This window comes from Schistocerca nitens, chromosome 8 (genome assembly GCF_023898315.1).
Source record: "Schistocerca nitens isolate TAMUIC-IGC-003100 chromosome 8, iqSchNite1.1, whole genome shotgun sequence".
Lineage (NCBI taxonomy): Eukaryota > Metazoa > Arthropoda > Insecta > Orthoptera > Acrididae > Schistocerca > Schistocerca nitens.
The window spans coordinates 264301953-264323763 of record NC_064621.1 but is presented as its reverse complement, the minus strand read 5'-3'; the positions used below and the strand labels follow the sequence as shown (position 1 = coordinate 264323763).

The following is a 21811-nucleotide window of genomic DNA, read 5'->3' as shown; positions in this document are numbered from 1 at the left end:
GAGTGGACACAAGCGTTAGTGGGCACAGCCACGCGGCAGCCAGTCACGCAAACAACTAGCGGGCAGTAATGACACGAGCACACAAACGCAGCGCAATGGCTCAACAGCGCGAATAAACAAACCGAGCAGACCTGTTTAGCTAGCACAGGAAAGACCGAAGAGCCAACTGCAAGCCCATACATGTACCCAAACCAACGTCCGAATTCGAAAATTTTTGGCAAACATTATATTAAAACACTCAAATTCACTCTTGCCATTTAAAAAACAGTATAAGGTAAAATTGCCACAGCTCTGCTAAGAATTCATCATGCATGACACAGATAACTGCATGAACAGTAACCACTCTTCAGCTTATCAAATAGTCTTTAATTCAAAACATACCCTCACTCGTGTTGCATACGTTGATCCTTTTATAACAGCTGGAAACTTTGATTCATTCGTGGGATAGCCACGCAGCAACAAGGGCAATGAATATCTGCCATTAAATTAACAAAGTAACACAATGACAACAGGCAGCCCAGCACCGTAGTTTAGCACAACGAGTTCACTTTAAATTTGGAACGCATAAATTAGGATCACACAACACCTTCACTTCATGTTTTTTCCCCCTTCTTCTTTCCTTTCTAGAAATTCTTACCCCCAAGCTATGCATAGCACAACCTGAGCGCAACATCGCACTCATTATGGAGGGATGCTGACTCAGTTTTTGAGGATAGCAAATGTGAAGTTGCGGTACAGAAAACGGCCCAGATATCACCAGTGTGTGTGGGGTGTGTGTATGTGTGAGTTTGTAGTCAGTGAAGTGTTATGAAACAATGTGTGTATAGTGTGTGCAGTGATTGATAGTGAGATATGAGTGAACAGTGTGGCATTACATTTTTTAATAAGTTATTTGTAAGAAAAGTATTGTATACCAGGAGTAAATCTAATGAATGTCTTTAACTAGAATTCTGTAAATATATGTGTATACGAATTAGCTTATTTTAAATTGATCTAAAGTAGTAAATACTTTGACATGTGCTATATCCTTGTAAAAGAGATCCACGGATGAATAAAGCTGCTGCTACTACTAATACAGCCTGCTGCGCCACGTGGTCACATTAGAAAAATGGTTCAAATGGCTCTAAGCACTATGGGACTAAACATCTGAGGTCATGAGTCCCCTAGACTTAGAACTTAACTAACCTAAGGACAGCACACACATCCATGCCCGAGGCAGTATTCGAACCTGCGACCGTAGCAGCAGCGCGGTTCCGGACTGCAGCGCCTGGAACCACTTGGCCACAGCGGCCGGTGGTCACATCAGAAGTTCTAAACACAATGGGCTTACAGGATGAGACAATGTATCAGAAATACTTCGCACAGGCAACATTACGGTTTCACCAGAGTCACTTGAAAAAAGAACCAGCCATTAGCAACTGTCGAGGTAAGAAAACACCGTCCAGTGGAACGCATTAGCCTCTTCTCAGGGAAGACGCGGTCAGGTCCCGCTGTATGTCCACAGCTTAGCCGCGGCGATACGGCCCCGCAAGAACACTCCGGCTCTCGTTGCACGCGCTGCCAACTTGTGCTGAAGCCATCCCAGACGTTGTAGCAGGCAGCAGACGACTGCTGTTAACCGGTGTCCGTTCCTAACTGCCAGCGGCTCGGATCCACACCTCCCCTCTGCGCGAAAACGCGCAGCAGGCGGCGATCATTGTAAAAATATTTGCGACTGCACGAATTATTTCTCGCATTTGACCTTTCTGGTCCTCAGTGACTGGCCTTATTACGCTATGGCTTACGAAAGCACTTAAAAATTGCCGCGCGGGATTAGCCGAGCGGTCTTGGCGCTGCAGTCCTGGACTGTGCGGCTTGTCCCGGCGGAGGTTCGAGTCCTCCCTCGGGCATGGGTGTGTCTGTTTGTCCTTAGGATAATTTAGTTTAAGTAGTGTGTAAGCTTAGGGACTGATGACCTTAGCAGTTACGTCCCATAAGATTTCACACACATTGGAACATTTTTTGAACTTAAAAATTGTAAAACTGACATTCGAGTGAATTCTAACTAACAATTTTGTGAATTTTAACAGCAAAAAACAGACAGTTACACCATTGTGATCATTTGGCCTTCTGACTAAGGAAGTACTGCACTTCTAAGGGCTACGTTTGGATCGAACGGCCAACAAAATTAGTTTTAGCGTAATGTTTACGAAAGCCATTTTTCGTTATTTACCCTTGCAGGCACTTTTAAATTGATGATGTTAATACAGTAGCTGACTATGCTGGTGGTGTTATAGTCCATTCAACGGAGACCAAAAAAGCTCAAATATCGGTAATATTTGATCTGGTCGGACTTTTTGTACAGTGGTAGGAGTAGTGCCACGAACAACATACTAGAAATTCTGACTGGTGAGGTGTCAGTATGGGGTGGAGGTGCGTTTGAAAGTCACTTTGCCGGCCGTGGTGGCCGAGCGGTTCTAGGCGCTTGTCTGGAACCGCGCGACCGCTACGGTCGCAGATTCGAATCCTGCCTCGGGCATGGATGTGTGTGATGTCTTTAGGTTGGTTAGGTTTAAGTAGGGGACTGATGACCTCAGCTTTTAAGCCCCATAGTGCTCAGAGTCAATAGAACCATTTTTTTGAAAGTCACTTTTGAATGTTTTTCTTTAGTAACTTGAAACCCGTGGCCTGCAGCGAAAACGTATACCAGTACAAAATTTAACTACATTTCCTACAAAAAGGTCCTGCTCATTTTTTTTCTGTAGTACTAACAGTTCGCGCATAGCGTGAGAGAGAATATGAAGCTCATGGTTTATGAAGGCCAGCTGTAACATTGTGGGCTGCATAACACGACAGCGGTAGGGGCTGGTGAATCACCCTATTATTAATGAAGACGCCACGAACATTCCATCACACCCTGACCTACCTCCTGGCTCCTTGCGCCCTCTCTCTCTCTCTCTCTCTCTCTCTCTCTCATACACACACACACACACACACACAAATATAAACACACGCACAGACGCGCTCTTTCCCACGTTTTCATCAGTCTCCTGACGGGTTTGATGTTGCCGCAACGATTTCCTCTCCTCTGCCTTCTTCATGGAGTGGCAATCACACAAAAAGTCAGCGATTATTGTTAAATATATTTCAATATCTGCCTTCCCCAACAGTTTTCACCCTCTACGACTCTCTCTGATACCACTGAAATCATTCTCCAATATCTTAACATATCCATCATCCTGCCGCCCAGGGTAGCCGAGCGGTCTGAGGCGCCTTGCACGGTCCGCGCGGCTGGCCGTGTCGGAGGTTCGAGTCCTCCCTCGGGCATGTGTGTGTGTGTGTGTGTGTGTGTGTGTGTGTGTGTGTGTGTGTGTGTGTGTTGCCCTTAGCGTAAGTTAGTTTAAGATTAAGTAGTGTGCAAGCTTAGGGACCGATGACCTCAGTAGTTTGGTCGCATAAGACCTTACCACAATTTTTTTTTCCATTATCCTGTCTTTTTTCTCACCTTTTCCACTAATCCTTTCCTCGTCGATTTTGCTGGGTCTCACTTTATTTTTCACCTTATTAGTCCCTCCAATTTTCCAGTATCGTTTTGTAACACAATATCTCAAACAATTCGTTTCTTTTCTTTTTCGGTGTTTCGACATTCCATGAGTCACTTCTGTTCCATCTATGAATACTTTGACAAATTCAGGTATATATTTGATACTAGTTGATTTCTTTTGGCTAGGAATATTCTATTCGCATCTTATAATCTGCTTGTTAAGTCCTACTTACTGCTTGGAGATGTGGTTCGTCTAACGCAACTAAATGACAGGCTGTTTGCATTGTGCCATGCAAGTTTCTCTTGTTATTATTTGTGAAGCTTCCTCAGTGGCCTGTAACGCATGATTGCATTATGTATATAATAACTGCGTTATACACTTCAAAAATGGCTCTGAGCATTATAGGACTTAACATCTATGGTCATCAGTCCCCTAGAACTTAGAACTACTTAAACCTAACTAACCTAAGGACAGCACACAACACCCAGCCATCACGAGGCAGAGAAAATCCCTGACCCCGCCGGGAATCGAACCCGGGAACCCGGGCGTGGGAAGCGAGAACGGTACCGCACGACCACGAGATGCGGGCCGTTATACACTAATCACAGATTTGTTATTACGTTACAGTTTTGTGCTATTCTCTTCTTCTTACGTAAGAAACAAATCTTTGCGGCACAAATTTCCTGACGTTAAGTTACTATTTGGTTTTACTTACGATCTGCGATCTTATCAGTCCATATGTACTATACTGGGGACATTGAACTTAGTTAATCTTTGAACATCAAGACGTCCAATTTTCTGCGTTTTTCGGACATATTTCAACTGAACACCCAACTTTCACTGTTCACTGCTTGTTGATTTGATATTTATACTGTACATAAGAGGAGCCTTCGTTAAGTAATGCATTTTTTTTCTCGGCCAGTCTCGGTTGCAAAAGGCGGTATTTCTTGTGGGACGTCGTGGTATATTCCCGCCTTAGCCACTTTATTTTCATGAAGTTCCGATGGGCGACAGTGCAATACGTAGCGCCGGCCGCTGTGACCGAGCCGTTCTAGGCGCTTCAGTCCGGACCGCACTGCTGCTACGGTCGCAGGTTCGAATCCTGCCACGGGCGTGGGTGTGTGTGCTGTCCTTAGGTTAGTTAGGTTTAAGTAGTTGTAAGTCTAGGGGACTGATGACGACAGATATTAAGTCCGATAGTACTTGGAGCCATTTGAATTTTTTGCAATACGTAGCCTTCAAAATGGCGTCTGTAACGGAGGTGCGTCCCCACAGAGAGCTGTCATTGAGTTTCTTTCGATGAAAACCACAGCAACTCAGATCTGCACAGGCGCTTGCAGAACGTCTACGGAGAGCTGGCAGTGAACAGTCACGCTGAGTCGTTGGTTGAGGCGTCTACCAACATCGCAACAAGGTTGACCAAATGTGTCGGACCTCCCAAGTGCCGGCCAGCAGCACACTGCTTTGACTCCTGCAGTACGGGAACTGCGGGCGCTCTCATTCGAGTTGATCGAGGATCACAATCAAAAACCTAGCTGCACAGCTGGACGTCTCTGTTCGTAGTACCGACAGCTGTGCGGAATTGTTTGCGCTTTACGAAGCTGATGATGACAATGTTTTGTCAAACGTAGTCGCGGGCGGTGAAATATGGATTCATCACTTCGAACTGGAAGAAAAAGGCAATAAATAGAGTTGAGCCACATCACCTCTCCTCCGAAGAAAATGTTCAATGCCGCACGCTCAGTCGGTAAAGTCATGACAACACTCTTCTGGGACTCTGAAAGGATAATTCTGTTTGATACTCCTCCTCATGCCGCAACGATCGACTCTGAGCTGCTACCCTCAGGAAGTTGATGAAACAGCTGCAGCGTGATCGTCGAAACAAAAAATGCAAACAAACTTCTTCTCCATGACAATGCAAAGCCTCACGCAAGTCTCCGCACCGGAGAGGAGCACACAAAACGCCATTAGACTGTTCTTCCTCATCCATCCTACAGCCCGAATATCGCACATTTCGAGTTCCTACTGCTTGACCCAATGAAGGATGCACTCCGCGGGAAGCAGTTCGTGATGATGGGAAGGTTATTGACACAGCAAGTAAGCTCCGACGTCGACTAGTAGAGTGTACCATGCGAGCATACAGGTCCTCACAGTAACATGGCGTAAGGCCATCACGTTGAACGGAGACTATGTTGAAAAACAGGGTTTCGTAACCAGAAGAGTTGGGAATAGTATGGTAGGTTGGAATCCTGAATAAAGCCAACGTGTCTTCAGAAAAAATGTTGAACGCCCGTAGTAATATTCCCAATCGTCGCAGTGTCTTTCGTTCATCTTCCTTTCTATCTATCGTGGTGTCTGTATGCAGTTTAATACTCTTTTGTTTGTTGTGTGTGTGTGTGTGTGTGTGTGTGTGTGTGTGTGTGGATTTGTGAGTGAGGGGAGGGGGAATTAAGTTAATTATTTAGTCTGTTTGTTACTGTTTTTGAGCGTTATTTAGTCCGTTTGTTACTGTTTTCGAGCGTAACATGATCAGTGAGTTGTTGCTGATGTTGATTAGGTCTTTCATTACTTTCTTATTCATTGCAAGGGCTCTTTATGTCTAAATGCTTTTTTGTAATATTAAGGGTTTCCTGCTGTGAATGTTCATTCTAACGGTTTCCGTGTCCTGTTTCATGTTGGATGATTCATTTCCATGCTTTATTCGGTGTTCAGTGAACGTAGAATGGATATTTTTATATTTCAAGTGTCTTAGGTGTTCTTTACATCTAGTTTTTGAAATTTCTGACTGTCATTCACTTGTTTCATCTGTCATAAACTGTTTTCGGTCATTGTCATTAAGTTACCAAAGAAGAAATCACCGCATATGTGGGTAAAACTATCGAATGAGCAGTTTCAAATATACATGTAAACTTGTGATCAAAGTAATGTAGAGAAGGGAAGAAACAACCAAATTGAACGAAGATCAATTTACGTTACCAGTAATGTGTTCTACTTTATTCGTTCATTGTCCTCTTTTTCTATACGCACCATAAATTCTGTCGTTTTTAATCCACAGTCCAATTATTATGTCTCTAAGGAATTAATAAATATTAGTGATCAACGTTCCGTCGACAATGGGGTCATTAGACATAGAATATGTTCGTTAAATGTGTGTGAAGTCTTATGGGACCTAACTGCTAAGGTCATCAGTCCCTAGGCTTATACACTACTTAACCTAAATTATCCTAAGGACAAACACACACACCCATGTCCGAGGGAGGACTCGAACCTCCGCCAGGACCAGCCCATTAGACACAGAACTGGGATCGAGTAAGGAGGGGCAAGGAAATCGGTCGTGCTCTTTCCGTGAAACCGCCCTGGCATTCGCTTTAAGTGATTTCGGGAAATCATGGAAAAGCAAAATCTGGATGACTGGAAACAGATTTCAGCCGTCGTCCTCCCGAATGCGAGTCCAGTGTACTAACCACTGCGCCTTCTCACTCTGGTGTACCTCTAGACCAGTGGTTCACAACCTTTCTCAGACCATTACTCCTGAGTGCACTTAGATATTAGTTTATACTACCGTCCTCCCCCGTCCCCTCCGCCGCCTGTTGCCCCCCCCCCCCTCTCTCTCACATTATCACCAACTTTAGCATTTAACGGAACTGAATTCGTGGTGCATCGCAAGTGCTACCCACAACTCCTTCTCACATGAGAAAGCTAACTGTCCATAGTGACGGCAGATACTTGTTACAAAACATACTTCCCCTGCATTACTCCTCTTCATTGCGGAAGTTGCTTGACCGCACACTGCAAGCCCACTCACAATCAAACAAGTTCGGATGTACACACTATACTTACTGGGCGTGAATTTTCAAATAACTTCCGGGAATTCAGCCAGGTAACACTTTCAGCGACCGCCGATATTTCGGCGGGAGAACACCCCGCCATTTTCAAGGCAAACTGCAACGGACAGGCGGCGTGCATGCAAATTTAATACCTCGGTTCTGCGACAGAAGCAGGAAAGATAACACACACACTGAACACTAGTGCCACCAAAGATGACCAAAGTCAGAGCTATCGATAGTGAGACTATGAATTCACAGGTGAGGCAGCATTGACTCTGTTCCTCTGTTTTTTGACAAGGGAGAGAGCCGGATTCCAAACAGAGTTTAAACAGAAACCTCCATCCCTGTTAACGAGGTTGCTCGCTAGTTTAATCTCAACTGCCTCCTTAATGACACTGTCCCAATAGCTGGACGTGCATGCCAATATCTCGGTGTTATTATATAACATGGGGTGACCAGTATCCAAGCAATGTTCGGCAATAGCAGATCTATTTGGCTGCTGTAATCGTGTGTGCCGTTTATGCTCAGTACATCTGTCCTCCACGGTCCTGATAGTTTGACCAATATATGCCATACCGCAGCTACAGGGAATACGATACACACCTGCCTTACGCAATCCAAGATCATCCTTAACGGAACTCAAAAGTGCTCTAATTTTAGATGGAGGTCGGAAAACACATTTCACATCGAATTTCCGTAAAATACGACCGATCTTATTGGACGTGTTTCCTACGTAAGGCAAAAAAGCAGTAGACTTAGGTGTTGACTCAGAATTATCATCAATCACCCGATGTACAGTTGGTCGATAGCGCAACGCACGTTCAATCTGTCTATCACTATAACCATTTCGACGAAATGTAACTTCAAGATGGGACAGCTCAGCTGGCAAAGTCTCAGCGTCAGAAACGACATGTGCCCTGTGTACCAAGGTACGAAGTACCCCTTCACGCTGAGCCGAATGGTGACAACTATTAGCTTGTAAGTACAAATCGGTGTGAGTACGTTTCCTGTAGACTGCATGTCCCAATGATCCATCATCCTTCCTCCTAACCAACACGTCGAGAAAGGGAAGGCAACCATCCTCTTCCACCTCCATCGTAAAACGAATGTTCGGGTGGATCGAGTTCAGATGTTCTAGAAAGACATTCAAATTTTCCCTACCGTGAGGCCAAACAACGAAGGTATCGTCAACGTATCTAAAGAAACAGGCGGGTTTCAAACGCGCCGACTCCAATGCACGTTCCTCGAAGTCTTCCATAAATAAATTTGCGATCACAGGAGACAACGGACTACCCATCGCAACTCCATCTGTCTGCTCGTAATACTGGTCATTAAATAAAAAGTAAGTGGATGTCAACACATGCCTAAAGAGATTACTTAAATCAGCACCAAACCTGGCTTCAATTAACCGCAACGAATCAGACAGAGGAACACGAGTGAAGAGAGAGACCACATCGAAACTCACTAAAATATCAGAGTCATTCAGCCTCAGTCCCTCCAAATGACGTAAAAAATCAGCTGAGTTCCTGATATGATGTTCACACTGTCCTACTTGTGGACTCAACAGAGAAGCAAGATGCTTGGATACACGATATGTCGGAGCGCCGATGTTACTCACTATAGAACAGCATCGATTCTGCGATACGCTGAATCAGATAGTAAACGTTGCATCTTTTGTACATAATCAGGTTTATTTAAAACAACGGTGGCATTGCTGACCCCACGAAAAGTGTTGAGAGAAAGACCAACAGCCTCCTGAAGAAAAGTGGTTTTTCGCAGGACACAATCAAGAGGCTTAACACCTATAGTGCCGTTCCCCCTAGGTTATATGGCCTTCCAAAGGTTCATAAGGAAGGGGTTCCTTTCCGTCCTATAGTGAGTAACATCGGCGCTCCGACATATCGTGTATCCAAGCATCTTGCTTCTCTGTTGAGTCCACAAGTAGGACAGTGTGAACATCATATCAGGAACTCAGCTGATTTTTTACGTCGTTTGGAGGGACTGAGGCTGAATGACTCTGATATTTTAGTGAGTTTCGATGTGGTCTCTCTCTTCACTCGTGTTCCTCTGTCTGATTCGTTGCGGTTAATTGAAGCCAGGTTTGGTGCTGATTTAAGTAATCTCTTTAGGCATGTGTTGACATCCACTTACTTTTTATTTAATGACCAGTATTACGAGCAGACAGATGGAGTTGCGATGGGTAGTCCGTTGTCTCCTGTGATCGCAAATTTATTTATGGAAGACTTCGAGGAACGTGCATTGGAGTCGGCGCGTTTGAAACCCGCCTGTTTCTTTAGATACGTTGACGATACCTTCGTTGTTTGGCCTCACGGTAGGGAAAATTTGAATGTCTTTCTAGAACATCTGAACTCGATCCACCCGAACATTCGTTTTACGATGGAGGTGGAAGAGGATGGTTGCCTTCCCTTTCTCGACGTGTTGGTTAGGAGGAAGGATGATGGATCATTGGGACATGCAGTCTACAGGAAACGTACTCACACCGATTTGTACTTACAAGCTAATAGTTGTCACCATTCGGCTCAGCGTGAAGGGGTACTTCGTACCTTGGTACACAGGGCACATGTCGTTTCTGACGCTGAGACTTTGCCAGCTGAGCTGTCCCATCTTGAAGTTACATTTCGTCGAAATGGTTATAGTGATAGACAGATTGAACGTGCGTTGCGCTATCGACCAACTGTACATCGGGTGATTGATGATAATTCTGAGTCAACACCTAAGTCTACTGCTTTTTTGCCTTACGTAGGAAACACGTCCAATAAGATCGGTCGTATTTTACGGAAATTCGATGTGAAATGTGTTTTCCGACCTCCATCTAAAATTAGAGCACTTTTGAGTTCCGTTAAGGATGATCTTGGATTGCGTAAGGCAGGTGTGTATCGTATTCCCTGTAGCTGCGGTATGGCATATATTGGTCAAACTATCAGGACCGTGGAGGACAGATGTACTGAGCATAAACGGCACACACGATTACAGCAGCCAAATAGATCTGCTATTGCCGAACATTGCTTGGATACTGGTCACCCCATGTTATATAATAACACCGAGATATTGGCATGCACGTCCAGCTATTGGGACAGTGTCATTAAGGAGGCAGTTGAGATTAAACTAGCGAGCAACCTCGTTAACAGGGATGGAGGTTTCTGTTTAAACTCTGTTTGGAATCCGGCTCTCTCCCTTGTCAAAAAACAGAGGAACAGAGTCAATGCTGCCTCACCTGTGAATTCATAGTCTCACTATCGATAGCTCTGACTTTGGTCATCTTTGGTGGCACTAGTGTTCAGTGTGTGTGTTATCTTTCCTGCTTCTGTCGCAGAACCGAGGTATTAAATTTGCATGCACGCCGCCTGTCCGTTGCAGTTTGCCTTGAAAATGGCGGGGTGTTCTCCCGCCGAAATATCGGCGGTCGCTGAAAGTGTTACCTGGCTGAATTCCCGGAAGTTATTTGAAAGTTGTATACGCCAGGAGAAACTCTGGGCGTGAATTACTTAATTGCTGCATTCCTTACTTCTGAATTGGCAGAAATTGGAAGAGTTCTGGCCTTTAATGCTTTGTGTTAATAACACAGCGTACAGAGCTATAGTAGCCCTTATATAGTTAATGGTGTATAATGATGTCTATTAACTCATTTATTTGTTTCCAAGCGAACAATGAAGCAATTTCTGAACTACTGCAGGTACTATCTACAACCTGAGAAGACATTTTCTTGAGATATTTAGCATTTCTGACGTAAAGTCTCACTTTTATCATCACTGATATCCTGGACGAAGCACAACATATCCGACCAATGGGTGGACTGCGTGAGCAACCTGTAACCTCCACCACATTAATGTTACTAATTGAGAAAAAGTAATTATTCATAGATTATATAATCAATATTAGAGTCTTACGAAATGACAATAATGATCTTTTGAAAATCATTTAGTCTCGTGACTGAAACAGAATCCAATTGTTTCTTTTTCTTACCCCTCAGAAAATTTTATTTTACCCCTTAGGATGTAATAACCCCCATATTGGGAACCACTGCTCGAGACTATCTACTCAGTTAAATAAATGTTTCAAGTATTGCTTCATTTCAACTGAAAAGCCACTATTATCTGCTAACTTCAATACAAGAATCTGCCTTCTTTACATTTCTGCTTCTTTTACAAAACCTTCAGACTCTTTCTGTATTCGACACACAAGTTGAGCATATCGCTTTCTTTTCTTTCGATTTTTTAGACGTACCAATGGAAGATCTATGGTCGTCAGTATTCTGACTTATTCTGACTGTTTGGCACTGCTCACCAAGAATACCTCTCCTGTGCCAACCAAGAAGAGTAACACTTGCCCTCAACATAGTGAATAATTTGTTGGATATATTGCAATATCTGTCTTCCCCTACAGTTTACACCCTCTACGGCTCTCTCAATTACTATGGAAGTTATTCCGTCTTAACAAGTCCTTTTATTTTGTCAATGTTTTCCACATGTTCCTGTCCTCGCCGATTCTGTAGAGAACCTCCTCGTTCATTACATCAGTCCGCGTAATTATCTTACAAAGCACTAAATCTCAAACCCTTCGATTCCCTTCTTTGCCGCTTTTTCACAAGTGCGTCATTCGCTTCCATACACTACCGTGCTCCAGACGCACATCCTCAGAAATTTCGTCCTTAGTTATGGCTTACGTTTGATACTATTAGACTTGTTACACCAGGAATGCCCTCTTTGACAGTGCTAATCTTTTATGTCCTGCTTGCTTTGTCTGTCACGAGTTATTTTACTTCTAACATAAGAGAGTTCCTTCATTCCATCTAGGTCCTGGTTCCCAATTATAATGTGGGTTCCCAATTATAATGTGAGTTCCCAATTATAATGTGGGTTCCCAATTATAATGTTAAGTTTACAGCTAATCTCATTGCTGCTACTCCTCATTACTTTCATCCTACTTCGGTTTACGCACAATCCGTAGTGTGCGCTTAACTAAGGACTTCATTCAACTGCTCTTACAATTATTATTCACTATCAGCGAGGAAAGCAAAGTAATCGGTGAATCTTATCACTGATAATGTTTCACAGTAAATTTTAATGCCACTCCTAATACTGTCTTTCATTTCCGTCTTTTCTTCTTCTATGTAAAGATATAACAGTAGGCAGTAAGAGTGCATACCTGTCTTACACTTTTTAATCCGTGCACTTACCTCTTGGTCTTTGCTCCTCATTTTTCCTTCTTGCTCTTGTACATATTGAACATAACCCGTCTTTCTCTCTAAGTTTACTCGTGAGTTTTGAACATCTCGTATCCTTTTACATCGTCGAACTATTTTTCTAGGTTGTAACCTCCCAACAAAAAGAAAGGTATATATATATATATATATATATATATATATATATATATATATATATATATATATATATATATATATATAACATTCACATTTAGTGTAACCTTCCAACAGTTTATTATTCCGTAACCTCGCAATAATAACGTGCCTAACCTCCCAATAAAAAAATGTGACTCGTATATAACCTTTCAATAATTAACTGACTGTGAATCTAAACTGGTAAATTTGGACGTCAGCAGTGCTGCGTCATGGCCCTGAAAGATCATTCTGAATAAATTGAAAATTCTTACTCCAATGAAGTCGCCGGATAACGAGTATATATATGCTCCTATAAGAAATTTTTCTGGCACAACGCAGTGAAATGCTGGCTGCTAGATTTGTCATGTATACAAAAAAACAAGTGATTTCTCTTTACGATAATCGGGATGACCATGGATTGCAGAAATTAGTAAATTCTTTAAATTCAGACGAATGATTGTCAAAATTTAATTTTATAAGAAAGATTATTATTAAAAGATTTTTTTTAAAAAGCATTTACATGGGACTTGATATAACAATAGTACAAATTTAGTTGTAACAAATTAGATATGCCCGAGGCTACTTTTACCTTATACTACATCGCTCAGGCACGGCCGTCCCAACCGCCCGACAGCGAGCTACCACCACTGCTCGAGTGCGCTAGCAATAAATTCCTTAGTCATGGACCTCTTACGAGGTCAATAAATCGAATGAACATATCTTTATTTTTTTGTCTTGCTTCCATTAGCCAGTCGGTGTGGCCGAGCGGTTCTAGGCGCTTCAGTCTAGAACCGCGCGACCGCTACGGTCACAGGTTAGAATCCTGCCTCGGGTATGGATGTGTGTGATGTCCTTAGGTTAGTTTAAGTAGTTCTAACTTTAGGGGACTGATGACCTCAGATGTTAAGTCCCATAGAGCTTAGAGCCATCTGAACTTTTTATTTTTTTATTTTTAGCTTCCGATATAAGCGCAATCTCACGACTATCTCTCGGGCGCCTTTACATCTCCTGAAGCTAAACGGATCCTCAGTTTTTTCCTTTTAAATACTGTGTCCATGTTTCTGTAAATACACATTCCAAACAGAGCTCCACAACCTGACCCATGCGTTTTTGTACGTATATTTCTGTGAGACGTCACGTGCCTCGTTACAGGTACAACTTACAGGACCATGTGACCTACCGCGGCCTACTCCTTGTGGAGGAGTTCGTCGGCCGTAAGGAGTCCTCGGACGCGTTCCTTCATATGGCAGAGGCGTACGAGTACCTGCTGTACCGAGCCGGCCCCCTGTCCTCCCCTGGGTACCACAGCCTGGCAGGCTTCATCAGGAGCGGCGAAGACGCAGATGACGACGCCCCTGGCTACCCCGACGTCGGCATCTTCCTCTTCGGGTAAGCAATTCGTTCCAGTTTCAAAGTTTCAGCTTATAAGATAACAAAATAGAATGACTAAATCGTGCTCTTGAAGCAAACTTACGGAGGTCAGTGGCACCGTCAGTAACAACAAATTAGTTATCTATGGTCTACAAGTAAAGTGTCACGACTGCCTCCATATTAGCTTGTAGCGAACGAATTGTTACACCACACTGAGAAACTGTTATGCGTATTATTACTTTTGCAAACCACACTTTGGGAGGTTGCTCTATTTGGTGTTGAATCTTTTGTTCTTTTCAGATTAAGAAACTATTAAATACGGCAATTACACTCACAAGGGGAGGCCGCCAATTGTGAAATTCGGATTCGATTCAACTGCGCATAATAAAAGCCCTTGGCCAGAGGTGTAATGTGGCAAAGCACCAAGATGCACTTCTCAACCGCTGTCGAGAAAACGACAGTTAAAAGAAACCGTTGCGGTGAAATACTCTCTACGATTAATAATTTTCTACAGCGCCGTGGCGCAGCGGTAAGCGCTCGGGTTCTTTATCTGAAGGACGCCGGATCGAATCTCGCGCCATGCAACTTTTTTTTATTATTTGTTTTTTGTAATTCAAATGTATACACACACACACACATATATATATATATATATATATATATATATATATATATATATATATATATATGGCTATTACAAATGATTGAAGCGATTTCATAAATTCACTGTAGCTCCATTCATTGACATATGGTCACGACACGCTACAGATACGTAGAAAAACTCATAAAGTTTTGTTCGGCTGAAGCCGCACTTCAGGTTTCTTCCACCAGAGCGCTCGAGAGAGCAGTGAGACAAAATGGCGACAGGAGCCGAGAAAGCGTATGTCGTGCTTGAAATGCACTCACATCAGTCAGTCATAACAGTGCAACGACACTTCAGGACGAAGTTCAAGAAAGATCCACCAACTGCTAACTCCATTCGACGATGGTATGCGCAGTTTAAAGCTTCTGGATGCCTCACGGTTTAAAGTTTACGGCCCCTTTTTCTTCTGCGAAAAAAACGTTACAAGACACGTGCATCTGGACATGCTGGAAAATTGGCGCATGCCACAACTGGAGACCGACAGCGCCGACTTCATCTTTCAACAGGATGGTGCTCCACCGCACTTCCATCATGATGTTCGGCATTTCTTAAACAGGAGATTGGAAAACCGATGGATCGGTCGTGGTGGAGATCATGATCAGCAATTCATGTCATGGCCTCCACGCTCTCCCGACTTAACCCCATGCGATTTCTTTTTGTGGGGTTATGTGAAAGATTCAGTGTTTAAACCTCCTCTACCAAGAAACGTGCCAGAACTGCGAGCTCGCATCAACGATGCTTTCGAACTCATTGATGGGGACATGCTGCGCCGAGTGTGGGAGGAACTTGATTATCGGCTTGATGTCTGCCGAATCACTAAAGGGACACATATCGAACATTTCTGAATGCCTAAAAAAACTTTTTGAGTTTTTGTATGTGTGTGCAAAGCATTGTGAAAATATCTCAAATAATAAAGTTATTGTAGAGCTGTGAAATCGCTTCAATCATTTGTAATAACCCTGTATATATATATATATATATATATATATATATATATATATATATATATATAATTCCCGGCAATCAGTTGCAACAATTATGCATATAATAAGTTGTTGAAAGTCGTTTGTCGTGGAAAAACTGGCGACTTCGAACATCATTATGTTTTCCGCAAACAAAGTTGTATTTCACAAATCTTATTCATTGTCTTCATAATGTTCACCACGTATAGTTAACGGAAGACGTAGAAACGATATTCCGAAACGAATACGTATAGTGTAAGTCAAACGTTCGAATTAGAATAGAGACCCCATGAACACAAATTTGCTGTGGCAGGTATGAAATATAAACTCCGTTACTCGCTCGTTACACTTGAAGGACAGATGTTGAATGGGCCGAAACGAGCCGCCGCATTACAGCGTAGTTGCCTGCTAACTTCGAAAGAAGGTTGATGCGGTCCCTAGCGCAACTTATAACATCGTCGAAAATTAGTGCGTACGTGAGAGCTTTGGTACACCGTGTTAAACAAACGGAAACATGAAGGCGGTACAATTGGAGAGCGATCCGGGCCCTTCGCATGAAAGTGCTGTGATCGAAGAAGATTCTATACACAGTGAAGTGGCGAAACAACAATTGAAAGATGCGTTGGTGTATTTTGAAAGCCTCCTTCGTAACAGTAATCGCATCGCAGCAGAACCGTCATCATCAATCACGTTCTCTTGGCTTTCACAACACTCCCTGATTTGGCTGCTAGCGTTACAACATTTCGAACGCGAACTTCCGCGTCTGTTGTTAAGATTCTTGTAGCCATTTCTGGCATGTACTGTTTCAAGTTGTATACAGTCAAAATGATTTTGAGGTGTTTTGACTGACTTTAGTGGTTCTTACCACAATCCTCAACAAATGATTCGTCGCTGCCATCTCTACGTCAGTTCACCAAGATAACTGCCTAAGTATTGTGAAGTAAAGCCAATTTTAGTGAGGATATGAATGATAGATTTGCTTAGTAAATTTGTTACACATCATGCCGTGTTCATTCTACAGAACAGTGTCTTCCTCTCGAAGTTGCGTGTACAATCTGAATCGAACATTAACTGGGCAACATAATAACACCGATGTATTGACAAATATATGTAACAAGAGGTAAGCCAGTCTGCAGCCAGCCCCCTGATTCAGTGAAAGTGCGTAATGGAATTGTTTTTTATATGCTTTGCCTTTTCATAGAGGAAATCTAGACCACGCTGAAATTAAGAGGGCCTTAGAAAACCCTTGTTTCGAGAGCTGTGAGTTTGGCGTCAATAAATCTTGTTGTGATGTAAATGAATGTTCGGTCTGTACGAGAGACTGAAAATGCTGTTAATTCATACAACGATAACTGTACCGTTATTCCTATTGTATGAAATAGTTTTGAAAATACTCTTTTGTGTTTGTTAAAAGCCATGACTAAATTTTCTCAGGGCGCTTTCGCCAGAAATATCATACGTATCCCAACGTGAAGACATCCGTCTTACCCATGATGGATTAAAAATCTTTCTTTAATATTATGCCATAATCCATTAAACACAATGCTTAATTTTTTTCTGTGAGGCTTAATTCTCCAGAACAGCTGCTTATGTGCAATGGCAGCTTAAGCATTTAGTAAAATTCCTGTTAATAAAAAAACTGTACCTTTGCGGTAACATGAAATGGAAAATATTACAAGAATCCCTTTTCCATTTATTGAGATTATTCTTTTTAATACTTTTAGCATGAAATGACTATTAAAAGAGCTTATATCGTTTTTATCATTAATAGCGTCGCTGCAACAATTAGCCTACACAAAAATGGCCAGGACAACATTTAATAATACGTAACTAAATCATATTCAGGAAACGTACTCGCTACTGACAAAAACACATTTTATTATCAGTAGTTTCATATATATTCAAACAAATTCTAATATTGCAACAGGTAATTGCATGGATTACAGACCGTGAACAATAAGCGTCCGTCAGTTAGAATATCAGAATCGATAAGACAATGAAACAAAAAACGCTCCTTCTTTTTATGCAAATGGTCAAAGATCATAATTTTTTCGATTCGAAGAGCACAGATCACGCTTCTTTATTGTTACGTATCGATAACATCTTTATACTCCTTTTTTACCGGAGGCTATGCTACAGCACTAGTCAAGGAATCGCTAGAGATAAGTTATTAATCGTCACAGATGACAACTTAGGCTACTGTAGAAATTGGAATGCTGAGTTACAAGAGTCTGTCTCAGCCGTTTGCAAGAACTGGTTTATTTTATCTCAAGAACCTAATCTCATTTTCGAATAGTTAGATAAGACATACGACGTCAGTATTACAAAGCTGTGTTCTGCAGCTTCACAAAACACCATGCTGAGCCGAAGAATTACAGGATACCATTGGGCAACAGGTGGGAGCTCCAGACCATCAAATTGGTGCAACAACCTGTGAGCGTATTCCAATACATACAGCTTAGTTCTTAGAAACTTATGCCTTTTAAAATCATTTTAAGTTCTGGCTGCTACTTAGTCTACAAGTTTTGTCACTTTTGTCCCCTAAGGAACATACAGTTATTGAAAATGTAAAGACAGCTGTCTAAAACTGCTTCTACTTAATCCTCGAAAATTAACTCGTACCTCGATAGCGTTGCAAGAGATTGGGACGTCAGCGACACATTTCTTATTTTAGAGAATAAAAACTATAATTAATTGTCCAATCAGCACTATTTATTGTTTCTCACTATTTTGACTCGATTTCGGAGCTTAAAAGACTCCATCGTCAGTCGCATTTGTAAATATGTCAGGTAACATAAGGCAGCATTGATAAATTCCCTCCACAGTTCCTCTGTTTACAATGCACACGAGTAAACGTTCCTCGCTATTATTTATTTAATACAAATGACTCTTTATTTGACTTACGAAGCAGCAAGTACTCCTGGTATCCTCAATAAATGTGTGCTCTTAAGAACAGCCGTCGCTACAGTATCATCGCAGTTGCCAGCATCTCCCTACACAAATGGTTTTCCAAAGCTGTTACAGGAGCTATAAAATTCTTCCCTCTCGTTAGGATGCCACAACGAGGTCAAAGAGGTTATAGGAAAACGCTTTCAGAATATTTTAAACTGCTTTATCGCATAGGTATTCTACAACTATTAGTCATGAAAATGTAGCTCTCCTAATAATTACCTCACAAAGAATTGTTTGATACTTCGAATTCAAGGTACTTCTTTATTATTTTTCACGTGTCCATTATAAAGGAACAAAAACTGAACAAATTGATCAAAGTGTCAAGATGGAGGCTTTAAGTAGACGTCACATAAAACTTGTTGAGGGTAGTAATTACATCTCAGTACGAAACAAGTCTGCAGATGAAACGTTCTGACTTAATATAACAAAGTGATTTGTCAAGCGAAATGAAGGTGTAGTCTGTAGCAAATGAGCCAGTGTCATTCATTACCCTAAACAAAAAGGAAAAATCCCATAAACCTTTCAAATTTAAGGCCCAGATGTACTTTTGGACGAGTTTAGTGATATTTGCGTCGAATGTAAGACCAATGTTGTTAGCTGCCTCAGGAAAACGGATTACAATCTGAGTGTTGGTATTTCAGAGCCCTGGATCTTAAATCACAATCCTCCCCTACCTGCCCCATTACAGTTTTCAACATACTCGTGCGGAGTTTTGTCAGAGAAGTCATGCGTTGGCGGTCTGGCAATTTTTTTTCTTTAGTTTCTCGTACTTAATACTTGATCGTGATCTTTGCACGTGAAGCAGTAGGCTTTCCATGTGAGTCTGTGTTGCAATGGTTGTAATTTCTACATCTACATCTACATCTACATACATACACCGCAATCCACCATACCGTGCGTGGCGGAGGATACCTCGTACCACAACTAGCATCTTCTCTCCCTGTTTCACTCCCAAACAGGACGAGGGAAAAATGACTGCCTATACGTTTTTATTACTTTTTTACAATCTTCACCCAAGTTTTTTAATTCAACATTATGTTCTACATCCTTCCATAGTTTTTTACAATTTAAAAGTACTGAATGACTGCTCTAGTACTTCACTGTCCCTTCTGCGACTTTCCAACAATTTTCATTTCCCTCTCTCTCCCTCCCACTCTTTTATTTGTATTTTTGTACAATTTGATCCTGTTTCCTTCTCGAACATTCCACCATCAGTTTATGTACAGCTGCAATTCTCGAAATTACCTTTCCAATCTACATGTTGTGACACTTTTTTTTCGGAACTGCGTTTGCTACCTGATCTGATCACAGTGGTGGCAGTTTCAAAGTATTTTTGGACGTTTCTGTAGAATATGCATGTAGAGTCGTTAGAAAGCTCTGCCCCTGTCCTTACGATGGAAACTTCCACATCTTGTGCGCCGATGTAGTTGAACTTGCATGTATCATGATACAGCTGTGCCACTACCGAGGGCAATCGCATTTTTTGCTCCACCGTTCACAACCTGTCTACCGTAAAGCCTTAGATGAGTATCAACCAGTGCGGCACTGTAAAAGAATAGAGACCAAGCAACAGTCCGACGTGTCTATGCAGGAATGGCCAGTCTTCTGTGGAGCCATTACGTCACGAATGCAGCAAGATAAGCTCTGTCCTCCACGAACAGACAGTAACAACTCAGTGCCACGTTCTGAATTCGAAAAGTTCAATAACTTTTCTTACGTTGTAAGTACTGCAAAAATGTCTCCCATCAGTCCCTCTTCACGTTCGCGAGAAGGTACACACAACAACATTTCCATTCCAGGGGAAGTCTTGTGGCGAATTGAGACTTTAGTGCAAGTTTCTTCAGCATTGCTATACATGCGTTTGCGGTTGTAGATGCGGCCTCTGTTACAGTATGTGGCAAACGAAATAACTCAACCACTCCTGTCTGTTCTTCTAATCTGAACAAGCTACTCAAGATCACCTCCAAACGTTCAAGAATCCTACGTTGTTTATTTGTTTCCGAAATACATAATGAAGGAGTTGTTATATGTTTTTTTATTGTTCTTTTATGGTATAACGACATGAACTAGTGTTAAGCACTAGCGAATGTCAGATATGTGTAGCGGTAATGTTCTGTGATGTTGCTCAGTATGAATTCAGCGCGAATAGCCATTATTGCGTGATATATTTAACCAAATTTCTTGATTATTGTGGATATTAAGATCCAGAAACAGTCGAAGTGTTCGGTTAACGAACTTAAACTTTTGAACTTCTTTAGTGGAATTATTGTTGTGAATAATCAACTTGCAGTAAGCTGGCAATCGGCCAGAAAAGGAACTGCATTTTTTTTCTTTTTACTCTGTCACATTAAGAAATTATACATTTCTAACACTTTCATTAGCTGTAACTCATCTGCACAGTTCGAATATTTTTATTTTATCAACTACAAACATGAGCATTCACATGAAAATATCAGTACCCATTTATGAGAGCGTGCTGAAATATGTTTCCGCTGTTTTATGTGATAAGTCTTGGAGCTCTTTAAATAAAACAAACGTAATTAACATTGTACATCTTTCTTCTTCGTGTCTATATTTTTGCCGCCCTCTGCCATTAGAGGGGTCCGAAATATTGCGTGTGACATGGCAGTGTGTAATGTGACTACGTCGTTGCGTGAGAAACAGTGCGCTGCAATCGAATCTCGAACAGTTGGTCCACACATGGAGCACCATATCCTTCAGCAAGATAATGCCAGACCACACAAGACTGCTGCGGCATCTGCAAAAATGCGATACGTTGGATTTCTCTGTCATCGATCATCCTCCGAACAGTCTCGACTTGCACATTTCCGATTTCCATATGTTTCCATAACTTAATGATCATCTTTGAGGATTTCGCTTTGATAGTGATAAAGTGGTGGGAACATAGGTGAGGCTGTGGCTCCCTCCGCAAACAGCGACGGTATCAACAAACTGATCTCTCGTTGGGAGAAATGTTTTAGTCCTCATCGTCACTGTTGTTGTGGACTTCAGTCCTGAGACTGGTTTGATGCAGCTCTCCTTGCTACTCTATCCTGTGCAAGCTTCTTCATCTCCCAGTACCTACTGCAACCTACATCCTTCTGAATCTGCTTAGTGTATTCATCTCTTGGTCTCCCTCTACGATTTTTACCCTCCACGCTGCCCTCCAATAC

General features: G+C 42.0%; 1 protein-coding gene across 4 annotated transcripts in view; it reads left to right on the top strand.

The window, feature by feature from the left end:
• The window catches only part of LOC126199289 (glucose dehydrogenase [FAD, quinone]-like), a 205452-nt gene that overhangs the window by 106699 nt on the left and 76942 nt on the right, over positions 1-21811 (top strand). For all 4 annotated transcript variants that reach the window (XM_049936108.1, XM_049936109.1, XM_049936106.1 and 1 more), the window contains one exon: positions 13863-14099. In XM_049936108.1, the coding sequence (XP_049792065.1) occupies positions 13863-14099 (237 nt within the window). The remainder of the gene's footprint in view (positions 1-13862; positions 14100-21811) is intronic.